This window comes from Saccostrea cucullata, unplaced genomic scaffold (assembly GCF_032062105.1).
Source record: "Saccostrea cucullata isolate Sc308-1 unplaced genomic scaffold, CSIRO_AGI_Scuc_v1 ctg6064, whole genome shotgun sequence".
Taxonomy (NCBI): Eukaryota; Metazoa; Mollusca; class Bivalvia; order Ostreida; family Ostreidae; genus Saccostrea; species Saccostrea cuccullata.
Genome location: NW_026934669.1, coordinates 22,869 through 37,437, shown reverse-complemented (window position 1 = coordinate 37,437; position 14,569 = coordinate 22,869). Strand labels below are relative to the sequence as shown.

The following is a 14,569-nucleotide window of genomic DNA, read 5'->3' as shown; positions in this document are numbered from 1 at the left end:
ACAACCACATAGTTTTTAACGACCCAACCCGGTTTACATTAATTCTTAACAATCTCCCCTTGGGGCATTGATTTTCATTTGAATAAACTTCAATTTCCGTCATACAAGAATACTTGTAGCAAAGTATGGTTGATGTTTTGACCATTGATTTTGGAAAAAAATAAAAAAATTGGCAAAAACAAGAATGCTGATGCCAACGACATTGAACGGACAAAAAAAGAGCACTTAGATCTTCAGCTCGGATGAGCTAAAATATATCATAGTATTTTAACAAGTTTTAAATGTGACCTTAACTCGATCAAAACTTGAGAACGAAGGCTTAATAATTGTATTTTTATGATATGTTTAAAAATCAGTCAGAGTCTATTGGAGAAACCACCCGGAAAACGACGGTTTTCCATGTATATTGCTGAGGATATCGCCGCTACCAGTGTATCCATTATAAGGATACACATGGACGAACACAACATCCCCTTTGTTGACATGCGCAACAACGTTTCCGCTCACAGATCCATCATCATTATTCATAGCGCGTAGGTGAGTTGATCCATACTCAACATTGTTGATCATGAGCTGCGTAGAATGTTGAGCTTCATGTAATCTTATAACCCAAATAAAAACGTAAACGCCATCTTTTGGGGCAGTAAAGATACCGTCAACCCCATTGTATCCATTCCCAAAATTTGTGACCACGTTATCGAAGACAAGGATATGGTGTCCACTGGGAACTTTTTCCGTAATGGACATCCTGGCGTAAAAAGCAACATGATCCTGCGATGAGGGAGGTGAACTTGAGGCTTGTGTAAGAAGGCGTTCTAAAAGCAAAATAAAAAAAAGATGTTTGAAGAACAGCATTAGCTTGAACATTTGATTTTCATGTAGTACAATTTTCTTATTTCAAAAAATGCCTGAACATATACTGGAAAAGTCTTTGCTTGTACAGATATTTACAAAGTTTTTGAATCCAGTGTAGATACGGTGAATCAAAGTCATTCCCATTAATTGGGATGTTAAATGTATCTACATCTGTAAGGTAACGATGAATTTTTTTTGAAAGGGGACTTTGAGTTTAGGTTGGATTACCTAATATGAAATAAAATTAAAATTTTTATCAACAAAGACTATACTTGCATTCTCTTTGTTTTGTCAGTTGAAACCAAATAAATTTTTATGCAATCTTTCTAGGTCTATTATTATTATTACATGTATTATCAATATTCATTTCTACTGAAATAGAAAAGATAGATAATTCGCTTTCCAAAGCGATTCTTAAACGTTTCATCTATTCTACATGTAACAGAGTTTACAACTCTTCCCCTTCATAAAGTATACCCGTCTAGATGCATCAAAAAGTGTGGATTGAGTTGATCAAAACATGGCAACTGGTTTTTTTTTAAAAATCCATGCAGGTCGATTCTTAAATAATAAGTACGTGTAACACAGATCTAGATTCCATAAAACAAAAGTAATGAATATTTACTGATCATGGAATTTCTTTCTGGTCCTCTTATTTGCGGATTTTGATGGTTTTCAGTTATCGATGTAGGTGTCGACTCGTTCACCGATTTTACGTCATTGTTTTCCTCAATACCACAGTTCTGAATCACCATCAACAGTTTTCTGATATTGTCCTCCTGTCTTCTATTGTCATTCTCAAGTTTACTGATGCGGATGTTTTGACGTTCAACCGTTTCTTGAAGAATGGTCAAAGTTTTTTGCATTATGGTAATTTGAAACTGCACGTTTGAATCTTCATTGGCATGTGAAGCGGAACAACAAGAGAAAGCAAACAAAAGAAAACAAAGAACAACTTCGTGTACATGCATAAACTTTAACGGTGCCATTTTTCCGCGGTTGAACTAAGATGTGAGGACACCTTATCTTATCGTGTAATAGAATTATAAAGTAGGTGAAATATGTAGAGACAATTACGTTGCCCATGAAAGAGCAAAAGAGTTTTAAATGGCCGCAAATATAAACTAAAAGTTATTTGAAAACGAAAATTGTAGACCTCTACCGGGAAATGAAAAATTCTCGAAGGGGCGTAAAACAAACAAAATACTTAAGTACACGCACTGCAAAGTCTGTAGTCTTTAGAAAATAATAATGTACAGTTGCCAGAAAGGGAACAAGAAAACATTTTCAAAATTAACAGTAAGATTACCCATACAGGGAGCTCCTATAAAGAAACATTTCTCGACAGGTGCCAGGTAAAAAAAAATTAATGCAAATATTTGTGGGATGTAGACAAACAGTGGGAAGGTAACATGTTGTCCCGTTTAAATGGAGAAAACATTCTGATCGGCATTTCTCTGCGAAATTCAAGAAAAAAAATTAATGAAACAGAGAAAAATAGAAAAGAAAGGAAAAAAATTCTTCTCGACATTGAAGCAGTACATAATCTTGAACTGTTATTCGTTCTCGAGATCATCGAGTATCTTTTAAATTCCTGAAAAACCAGACGTAAAAATTCCAAGAATAAGTCTCTAAACTGCACATATTAATACGGAATTCTTGAGAGTAACTGTGCGAACATTACCATTTCAACCAGTTATATAAATAGTTGTAACAAAAACAGGAGGTAGAATCAAAGCATTTCAATAATAAGATAGAGACATGACGTGCAGTACAGATGAGGATGCCTTGTTTGTTGCAGAGTAAGGAAATGGTAAGATTTTTATAAAATCACTCATAATGGCGAGATTCATACCGAGTTTAGAACGAAATGTAAGGAGCCACTGTTTCCTGCTTAATGCGCCGTAGGAGTTATTTATGGTAACCCTGAAAATAAAACGATTGAGATGACCACATCCGAGTCCCGGACGAAGTGAGGACTATTATGTCGACAGGAAAATGTTTTTTCAGAGGAATTGAAAATAAACACGAAAAATAAACGTTTGCCTTTTTTTTATAACAATGCCGATGACAACTACTACGACACCAGACAATGTTGATCTGAAACAAACTATGACCTTCATCTACCGAAATATCGAACAAATCAATTTAAAAATTCTTTTCATTATTCCGGTGTTCATTTATGGAACAAATCAAATTTGCATATCCGTTTCTCACCAACTTTACAAACTTTTCGTAAAAATGTAGAAAAATTCATTGAAACATGTCGAAACTAAAAGTTATATAATTTCATGTTCTTGAATCGATCTGTATATGTAATTGTATTTTCACGTCATGTTGTATTATTTATTATAATATTGTACACTGTTTTTATAATTGTATTATTGTGAATGTGTTTAGAGGGCCCCGAGGAAGACTAGTGCACTGCACTATCGGGTTACCCTCTTTAAATAAAGTATTATTAGGGTCTTCCGCTTCCTTCGGAAGACCCTACTGTTATTCTATTGTTTCTATTTATTCTTTTTTTTTTCCCGCTCGACTTTTGACAGGCGATTTCTCAAAGACCTTTGGACTGATCGTTATGAAACTTTCAGGATAGATAGCTTGTAGTTAAACCTATTTAAACCTGTTTTAAGTTTTTTTATGCATGCCTTTATTTGTGAGTTATTGCCCTTTAATTGAAAATTTTTGATGTCTCGTTTCCACTGAAAATCTCAAAAATGACATAAGATATTTACACGAAAGTTGGAGAACTTGTAGCCAATACATTGTAGATGTGCACAACGATAAAATCATATAGCTGATTTCTTAAAGTTTGGAAGCTATAAAACGGCAAATTTTAGTAATTTTTTTTCTTTGAATTTTTGCTACTTTTTGTGTAATAACTTTTAAACCGAGAATAATTTGGTAAGAAATATATCACAAAAGTTGTGGGTAATTACGAGAGCTTTCATATTTGATTAACGAAAAGGGGCTGGCCCCTATAATTAATAATTTATAAAACAAGTACATGTATGTGAGAAACCTTTCAGGAACAAGTTGTCTACTATAGCCAGCCAAGCCTTTACTGCATACATGTGCACATTTTTAGTTGATGCATCTAAAAGATATAGTTTTGATTCGGTGTTTCTTTGTTTTCTTTTTATTCAAATAATTTTAAAATGTGATGATGTACACAACAATAATTAGTACCTAGTTTAGAGGATTTTTTCGCGCTTGTTTGTAAACAACGCGCGGCATTGTGGGAAATAGGAAGGTACTAAAGACGCGATGTACTAAACACTGATTTGACCTGATTCAAATTTGTCTGTAAATGTTCCAAACAATTGAATTTTTGTATAGCATATGCCTCGAAGTCATAAAGTCTGTACATAAGTAATTTAAAATACTCAATATTACCATTTAATTAAAAATTAAAACGTCAGGTAAATATCAGGTCTCTAGTATATCCCGTTTTTAGTGTGCCCCTTCGAGTCGACGTCGGACACATGTTTGCCATGGTTTACAAACTGAAAATAGAACTAGGAGACTTATTGTTCATAGAACAATAAGAGGTCTTTCCACCTTTTTAAATTTCTTATAGTTTTATATTTTACACTCTAAATTTAATTTTAAGGGAAATGGTTTGAAAAAAAAATGAAAATGTAAAAAAGAATTTTTTTTTGAAATGACCTTGACCTTTGACCTTGAAAAAATTTTCAAGGTCAAAGGTCAAGGGACACATTGCAATTAACCCCATGCTTCTACCATTAATAGTTTTCAAGATATAAGGTTTAATAGTAAGTATAAAGAAGTTAAAGGGCAATAACTCATATAAGGGGTCATTAGATCCTTTAGTACTTATACAATGAAGGTGTGCCTAAAGACCCTTAAGACATAAGTGAAGGTTTCATGCCTCTACGGTCTACAGTTTTGAAGTAGTAGTGATAACAATGTTTTTCGCATAAGGGGCAATAACTTTTGATAGAGCCTATCTTGGGGAACAAGATTGAAATCTTTGAAATAGTTTTAAGTGTACACATTAATGATGCAAAGACTGATTGCATATGTTAAAAGACAAAGGATATATAAAAAGAGCTTAATTTCTCATTTTTGCAATGACTTTGACCTTGACAAAATATTCAAGGTCAAAGGTCATGAGTCTCAATGCAGTTGGCCCCATGCTTCTACCATTTATAGTTTTCAAGATACAAGGTTTAATAGTAAGTATAAAGAAGTTAAAGGGCAATAACTCATACAAGGGGTCATCAGATTCTTTTGCACCTATACAGTGAAGTTAGGTCTAAAGACCCTTAAGACATTAGTGAAGGTTTGGTGTCTCTACGGTCTAAAGTTACGGAGGAGTAGCGATAACAAGGTTTTTCGCACAAGGGGCAATAACTTTTAAATGGGTTCATGTTAGGGGACAAGAATAAAATCTTCGAAACTGTTTTAAAAGTACATATTAATGATGCATAGACATTAAGTATATGTTAAAAGACAAAAGAGATATAAAAAGAGCTAAATTTCTCAGTTTTGGAATGACCTTGACCTTTGACCTTTCCATAAATTTCAAGACCAAAGGTCAATGAATCTTATGCATTTGGTCCCATGTCTCTACGTCTTCTCGTTTTGAAAATTTTTAATTATTTGTAAAATTCTAAAACTTCCAGGGGCAATAACTTATTGAAGGGGTCAATGAATACTTTCGCAATGAATCAATGAAGTGTCTCCTAAATTAGTCAAAGACATTAGTGAAGGTTTCATTTCTCTACGGTTTATGGTTTCGGAGGAGTAGCGATAACAAGCTTTTTTGCGAAAGGGGTAATAACTCCAAAAAGGGTCCAAGTTCATTTACGCAGGGTCAACTGCAAAAATCTTTTACGGAGTACATTCTTATGAATTGAAAATCTTTACGATAAATCTTGAAACTCAAAATCACACGGCGGAAAAATAATAAAAAATAATAAGAAAAAGGAAAAAAAGAAACAGAAGGAAATCAATAGGTCTTTCCACAGAAAGGTGGAAAGACCTAATGATTTGTGAAGTTGAACATTTTCTCACAAAGAATCCGTTTGTAGACATGTACACTCATTTAATCTGCAGCTACGAAGTACTTTGTCACTTCTCTGGAACATTATTCTAAGCAGAATTATGCCGATTCATATATTCTAAAAATCTTGTGTGAATTGTTTACGAGGAAATTCTGACTGTCACATTAACAAGGATGAACACTCTTGACTCTGCTTCGGATTCCCCAGTGATAATTGTATCGTGTGATGAAAGAGCTGACGGCGACATTTTAATGTATGATTGGCTTGGACCATTGGAATGAAGGTTAGAATATTTTTATTACTTAAAATTTACACTACTGATTACATGACAGAGACATACATTGATGTTATTAGAAATACACAGACACACCGATATATTATCTGTTTTACAGTTCAGACGCTCTCTGTTTACCTTGTAAATCCCCACAGCTTTATATTTTATTTTTTTTAAATTTGAGGATGTAATTTCAACAGTCCTACTATCTATCATAGTGATCATACTCTATAATTCAAACTGCACTTAATGTTACAGAATATATTCAACTAATTATATATTGACAGTGTGGGTAGACTTTACTTTACCGGTCCCCAGATCCGCAAGATCCTCGCGCTCATTGGACTATGACGTAACATTTACGTCACTCAACTGAAATATGTTAAATTTGCACACTATTCGACTGATTAGGGTTAGTCTTGCACCCACCTGAGAGATTAGGGTTAGTCCTTGCACTAGTATTCGACTGATTAGGGTTAGTCTCGCATCCATCCGAGAGATTAGGGTTAGTCCTTGCACATTATTCGACTGATTAGGGTTAGTTTAGCATCTGCCCGGGAGATTTCGTCTGAACGTCTTAGTCCTTGCATACCAACGATGAATTATGGTTAGTAACTCGTTCTTTTACATAAGTTAAGAAATTCAATTGTTACTGTAATTTTTCCAAGATCATATAATTCAACTTTAAAGACATTTCATTCGTTTGTTTACATGGAAGAATGGCTAAGTCCGAAAGAAATGACACTAAGCATGCGCCGCACGCGCTTCGTTCAGAATTATTCTTTGACGATTTTTTCCATGAATAAACAATATTTATTAATTTTTTTCAGAGATTGAGGTTAAAAACTACGTTTAAAAACGAAGTTTTAAACTAAACTTTTAACCGTAGAAATCGATTTTGGGGTCAAAAGGCCAAAAAACCTCGTATTTAAATTTTTTTTCGATCGCTCACGCGATCTCCTATATACTGAAGTCGCCTTCGGCGACACTTCATTTTAGCGCGTTTTTCTGGGGACCGGTAAAGTAAAGTCGTTCCGACAGTGTGACTGTAAGGGTGAGGGCATATACTTATTTAGTTTTAATTTAGATTGTGCTTGTCAAGCCGCATTTGACATTTGGTGCATCCATGCTCAGTGTTCACACTGAGAGTTTATTCAAATGTTTAATTCGAATGAATTCACTGCTCATTAAATTACTTCCCATTAGCTCCATGTGAACATGGGTAAGGATAGCTAATTCAAATTAAATAGAAATGAATTTTGAAGGTAGCTTAAACATGTTAAAGAAGCTAAGCACTGTGGGTCCAAAGTATACTGCGGAAAAATTGTGTGGAGCAATGTGCAAGTCACAATCTTCTTTTGCCAAGGTCTTATCATAAGAGCTCGCATTATGGGCAGGGATTTGTGCTGCTGTCTGGACTCGCTATAAATAGATGTTCTCAAAAAGTCTTAATTATTTAATATCATACTTTACTGACAAAAAAGGACAAATATTGCTCAGTTAAATTGCAAAAGAAATTTGTTTAAAAAAATTGTAATAATAGAAAGTTTGCTTTTTTGTTTGATAAGACTGCTGTAATGGTTTAATGTTTGTTTATTTGCCTTAATCATACATTTTTCAGTCATTTCATGGTGCCACCACTTGGGATGGTATTAGCTGCAAATATAGACTTGTACTCAGCACTTATTGCCTTTAAGAAGTATGAGATCCATTTTGTGCTAACACCTACCGTGACACAGAATCTTGGTTTATGCAGTCTCATAGGAGTAACCTGTCTAAAGCATTTAGCAATGGGATTGGAACCTGCGACGTAAGGTTCAGCTTCTTATTGATACTTTGATTTATAATATTTATTTGAGAATTTCACTCATTCACATACTTAGAGATGTTGATATATATTGTTGAATAGCATCAATTTAGACCTTTACTTAGCTAAGTAAACATGTACTGTGAGGTTTTTAAGGTCTCATTCATTTTATATGCCAGATGCATGTTAAGGAACATTACTGCATAAATGTTTTTGTCTTAAATTTGAAGCTCTTTACTAATATAGAGATATGTTAGTGTTAAACCTCTTCAAATTAGGGTAGACCTTTACTTTAAACTCAGCAATGTGAGTGTGTTTTGTGAACTTGTGTTAGCGAGACAGTGTGTTGTATGAATTTGTGTTAGCAAGGCAGTGTGTTTTGTGAACTTAATTGTGTTAGCCTGACAGTGGGTTGTGTGAATTCTTGTTAGCTTGACGATGTGTTGTGTAAACTCGTGTTAGCAGGACAGCGTGTTGTGTGAAATTGTGTATAAAGTGTAAGTGTGACAGTGTGTTGTGTAAACTCGTGTTAGCTAGACAGAGTGTTGATTGAACTCGTATTAGCGAGACTTCGTTTTGTGTAAACTCGTGTTAGTGAGACTGCGTGTTGTGTAAACTCGTGTTAGCGAAACTGCATGTTGTGTAAACTCATGTTAGAGAGACAGCGTGTTGTGTGAACTCTTATTAACGAGACAGCATGTTGTGTGAATTCGTGTTAGCGTGACAGTGTGTTGTGTGAACTTGTTATCCTGAAAATTTGTCGTGTGAACTGGTGTTAGAGAGATAGTGTGTTGTGTGAACTCGTGTTAGCGAGATTGCATATTGTGTGAACTCGTGTTAGCCAGACTGCGTGTTATGTGAACTCGTGTTAGGGATATTGCATGTTTTTTGAATTTGTGTTAGCGTGACAGTGTGTTGTGTGAACTCGTGTTAGCCTGACAGTGTGTTGTGTGAAATGGTATTAGGATGACAGTGTGTTGTGTGAAATGGTATTAGGATGACAGTGTGTTATCGCAACAGCGTTTGGTGCGAACTTGTGTTAGTGAATAGTGAGAAAGCCTGTTTTGTGAATTCGTGTTAGCGTGACAGTGTGTTGTGTGAACTTGTGTTAGCCTGACAGTGTGTTGTGTGAAATGGTATTAGAATGACAGTGTGTTGTGTGAAATGGTATTAGGATGACAGTGTGTTATCGCAACAGCATTTGGTGCGAACTTGTGTTAGTGAATAGTGAGACAGCCTGTTTTGTGACTTTGTGTTAGCGTGACAGTGTATTGTGTAAACTCGTGTTAGCGTGACAGTGTATTGTGTAAACTCGTGTTAGTGAGACTGCGTGTTGTGTAAACTCATGTTAGCGTGACAGTGTGTTGTGTGAATTCATCTAAGCGTGACAGTGTGTTGCATGTACTTGTGTTAGCTAGACAGTGTATTGTATGAACTCGTATTAGCGAGACTGCGTGTTGTGTAAAACTTGTGTTAGCAAGACAGCGTGTTGTGTGATTTTGTGTTAGCGAGACAGCGTGTTTGTGAATTTGTGTTAGCATGATAGTGTGTTGTGTGAACTCGTGTTAGCCTGATATTTTGTTGTGTGAAATTGTATTAGTGTGACAGTGTGTTGTGTGTTAGTGTGACAGTGTGTGGTGCGAAGTTGTGTTAGTGCGAAAGTGTTTTTCAGTGTTGTGATGGCGAGCTGTGTGATAGCCTAATGGCGTCTTTTGTGTCGGTAAGATGGCACGCTTTTATGAAAGTGCTATTGAGCTTTAGCAAGTGGCCCTATCTGGACACGCCTTATTATAATTGATCAGTTCTCAGATATACAGTGAATTACCGGTATTATTGTCACCATGAAATCAGCATTTACAGTTGCAATTACCTAGTTAGTAATCATAAGATATTGGTTTGCCAGTTTTAAAATTATGGTGTTCCAATGATGTGAAGTTGCAGTGTGTTAGCATGTTAATTTCAACAGACTGCCACTCCAATGCAGCTTTAAACAACACGCTGCTGTGTTTACACAAAACAAAATATCATGCAAACACAACTCTAAACAATCTGTTGAGTGTTAGCTTCACTGCATGTTGGATTCAGTGTGCTGGCATATTATCACTGACGTACATGCTAGCACATTGTCACCTCGTGCTAGTATGTTGTCATAAATACTCTAGCACATTATCCTAAACCCGCTAGTGCATTATTACTTTGCACTTGTATGTTGTCTTATTAGGGGATAGCATAAATGACTGCCTTAATTGGTGTAAACTTCTTTTAATTGATGAAAGAGTACATTAAAATTTACAAATTATACACAGAAAATGTGACAATATCTTATCTCTCAATTTGATAATCTAATTTATAATCTCATGAATTGCACTTTTTATTAGTAAAAGAATTATAAAATAAAAAATTTCAATTTCTTTTGGATAGGTGTGACTCATCTGAATACTGAATTTTGATACCAAGCATGACCATGATTTGCCAGAAGATCATCTGTTTGGATGTGACATGGAATAAACAGCATAGTGAAAATGAGTCAAGTTTTGGTTTGTGAAGACAATTTTAAAACACACTGTGTATCAATTATAAATTTTGATTTGACAACATAAATCCACAAATATGAACATATCAATTGCTCTCAGTTTTTCAAGTGAAATAGTTTTTGTAACAGAAATGCATGTACCAGTAATTACATTGGAATAAATGTTATTTTTAAATATAATTATATTTTGTTTGTGTAGCATGTTGACCTCTTTATTAAGGTCTTCCCTTTCAAAGTTTAGACTTACTTATTCTAATGATTAAGATAGATCCTCTGTCTTCAGCAGGAACTTGTAATACATGTATGTGTATTTTTTTACAGTATAATGTAAAAACAATTGTTATTTTGGCACATACAACTAATTAAAGGCATAAACATGTGTATGATTCCAAGGAATTCAGTACATAGGGCATGTACATGTAGTTTTCTAAAACAAGATTGAAGAGATGTCCAGTCGCATTTCAATGTCAACTGCAAAACTGTGCCTGTTGCATACTTATTAGCCCATCTGAGCTAAAGGAACCAGTAAATTTTTTAAAAACATAATTTTATCCATTATCATTATTGTCTAAAATTTCACAATATCATTTTCCAGAACCAAAGTGAAACTTGGCACAGAGCATCCTTAGTGTAGGGGATTCAAATTGTTCTTATGCAGGGCAATACCTTAAAAGAGATTTGTTTCTTTAATGCTGTAAATGTATTATATTTAGCTTGTACAATATTTGGTGGAAATTGACTTTTGAATAAGTTAGCGTAGATATTCTTATTTATGTTTATGTACAAGACTTTTAGCTTTGTACTTGATTTAGTGATTGCTGCATTCCGCCAAAGCTGCTAAAAAAGAAAACACAGCCATATGTAATATGTTTACAATATACCTTTCAGAGAATTTTACACTCCTATTGAGGTACCACCAGTTGCTAGTGGAAAGCTGCAAATTCGAAACATACACAACACATTTCTGTGCGTTTATTATAAAAGTATTGTTCTACTTAACTGATTGCAACTAATGAAGATTGTTCATCATTATTGTAAATACATTTGGATTTTTTGAATTATTATATAATTTGTTTATTTTATTTACCTAGTTATATTGTATATTAAATGATTTTAAAGCCATTTTTAAGATGGTAATGTAGCAAAACACTTATGTTTCTGTAGTATTACACGTTTCACAAACATAATTGCAACAAACATGATATATCCGATATCAAAAGTCATAATATTGGAAGTTAAACTGTTGTGGATACGATTTCAAGAATGCTGTTAGAGAGAGTACCCTTTAGACACCATGCTCACACCAAATTAAAGAATTCAAGTAAGGGTACCAAATTAAAGAATTCAAGTAAGGGTTTTTGAGACAAATCGAAAAAGAGAATGTTAGCAAAGTTGACAATCTAGACAGAAACATTTAATCTTTTGCTTATCGCTAGGAAGGAAGACCCACTCGTTGCTTTGCAACGAGCTTTGCTCTAGTTATTATTGTTATCAGATAAAGTTCACCTGAACCTTCAGCTCGGATGAGCTAACATACATCACAGTATCACAGCAAAACTCCAATGTGATCTGAAGCATTCAAAAGTTGAGAATGAAGGCTTTATAATTATATTTATGAAAATTATTAATGTTCTCAAAGACCAATCATGCAAGGTCTATTGAAGAAGCCACCCTGAAAATGACGGCTTTCCGTGTTCACTGCTGAAAATATCTCCGCTACCAATGTATCCGTTATAAGGATAGATACGGACGAACACAACGTCTCCTTTGTTGATATGCGCAACAACGTTTCCGCTCACAGATCCATCATCATTATTCATAGCACGTAAGTGAGTTGATCCATACTCAACATTGTTGATCAGGAGCTGCGTAGAATGCTGAGCTTCATATAATCTTATGACCCAAATAAAAACATAAACTCCACCTTTTGGGGCAGTACAGATACCGTCAACCCCATTATATCCATGTCCAATATTTGTGACCACGTTATCGAATACAAGGATATGATGTCCCCCTGGGGCTTTTTCCTCAGTTGAAATTCTGGCGTAAAAAGCAATCTGATCATGCGATGGAGAAGGTGAGCTTGAGGGTGGTGTAAGAAGGCGTTCTGAAGGCAAAATGGAAAAAAAAGATGTTTGGAGAAGAACACGAAATTATACATTTAATATCAATTTCTAATTTTGAATACTGAGTATGTGAAGAAAAAATCAATATGGTTAATGTACACACAAGATATAAATGTCTTGACCAAAACATTTATTTTGACACCTAAACACTGTATCAAGATATCATATGAAAGACAAACCCGATAAAAAAAATGCAAAAATACCATAGAAAGACATAAGATAAACGATATCTCTTGGGAAAATCCTATTTGAAGTTCTTTTCATTTAGAATCTGAATGAATTTATATTAAAGTCATTTTTTAGATGACCAATCACAAAATATGAAAATAAACGAGTTCCTTTTTTTTTTTTTTTTTTTTTTTTTTTTAAGGAAACAGTAGTCAATAATGTGAAAAAGTTCTAATCTACTTGAGCAATAGCACTATGAAGCGTTGAGTAAAGTCAAATTATTTGCTTCCTTTGATGTTCTACTTTTTTAAAAAGTCCATTGAAGTAATTTTCTCTTTACCACAACTAATACTTTGGTGAAGAGCAAGGGTAGGGGCTTGGTTAAACGAATTCTAGGCACTGCATGTATCGTTAGTTGTTGAGATGTTAACGAGGTTTTTGAATTCAATTTAGGCACGGAAATCAAACTCATTCAATCAAACTCCCACTGACTGGTATGTTAAATTTATTTAAAATTGAAAGTTTTTTTATGGGAGGGGGCTGTGAATATAGGTTGGATGACCAAATATGGAATAAAAATACTTATAAAGAGCAAGACAAAGACTATATTGTTATAAGCTTTTGTCAGTGGGATCCTTAAGAATTTTTTAAGTAATCTTTCTAAGTCTATTGCTAATTCCGGTCTGCTACAACGTAAGGATAAATAGTTCGCGCTCACTTTTTGCTTTTTAATTTTCTTAACCTATTCTTAATATAATATTAAACCTACCAGACTTCCCCTTCAGATAGGGTACCACTGAATGCAATAAAAATTGTGGAATCACAAATTTAAACTGGCAACTGTTTTAAGTCCATATATTCGAAAATATTTCGAAAATATTCGAAAGTATTTACTGATCATGGAATTCCTTTCTGGCCATCTCATTTGACGATTATGATGTTTTTCCGTAATCCATGTAGGTGTAGACTCAGTTCTTTGATATATTCCTCCTGTGTTCTATTGTCTTCCTCAAGTTTACTGATGCCGATGTTTTGACTTTCAACTGTTTTTTGAAGAACGATCGAAGTTTTTTGCATTAGCGTAATTTGATATTGCAGGTTTGAACCTTCATTGGTATTTGAAGCGCAACAGTAAGACAAGAGGCCCAGGGGCCACAGCGCTCACCTGAGCACATCAGCTAGGGAAAATCACATATCAGATCAGGACTGAAATTTTACTGAGGTGGGGGGGGGGGGCTTGAATTTTAACCCCCCAGGGGATCATGATTTGAACGAACTAGAATCTACACTACCTGAGGATAATTTCACATGAGTTTCATCTTTCCTGTCTCAATGGTTCTTGAGAAGAAGATTTTTAAAGATTTTTCCTATATATTCCTGTGCAAAACTTTGATCGGCCAATTTAGCCCCACCCTACCCCCAGGGGTCATGATTTGAACAATCTTGAATCTATACTAGATAAGGATGATTCCACATGAGTTTCATCTTTCCTGGCCCAGTGGTTCTTGAGAAGAAGATTATTAAACTTTGATCTGCCATTTTGGCACCATCCTACCCCCGGGGGTCATGATTTGAACAAACTTGAATCTACACTACCTGAGGATGATTCCAAATCAGTTTCATCTTTCCTGGCCCAGTGGTTCTTGAGAAGAAGATTATTAAAGATTTTTCCTATATATTCCTATGTAAAACTTTGATCGGCCATTTTGGCCCCACCCATCCCCCAGGGGTCAAAAGAACTATATGCGGTATTAACCAACATTTGCCCCCCAA

The 14,569-nt window shown here is 34.7% G+C and overlaps 1 protein-coding gene across 1 annotated transcript; it reads right to left on the bottom strand.

Annotated features, from left to right (window-relative positions):
• Positions 1-363: 363 nt before the first annotated feature.
• Positions 364-1,847, bottom strand: LOC134241157 (complement C1q-like protein 2). Its single transcript, XM_062723238.1, has 2 exons — positions 1,481-1,847; positions 364-815 (listed from the first exon to the last, which is right to left on the bottom strand). Exons 1-2 carry the CDS (start codon positions 1,842-1,844, stop codon positions 364-366), a joined length of 816 nt encoding a protein of 271 aa, XP_062579222.1. The 5' UTR covers positions 1,845-1,847.
• Positions 1,848-14,569: the final 12,722 nt, after the last annotated feature.

Bases quoted from the DNA above. Each gene is read 5' to 3' on its own strand.
- LOC134241157 (XM_062723238.1), bottom strand. From the start codon at position 1,844: ATGGCACCGTTAAAGTTTATGCATGTACACGAAGTTGTTCTTTGTTTT. The intron at 816-1,480 runs GTAAATATTCAT...TTTTGCTTTTAG, and splicing joins AGAAAGAAATTCCATGATCA to AACGCCTTCTTACACAAGCC.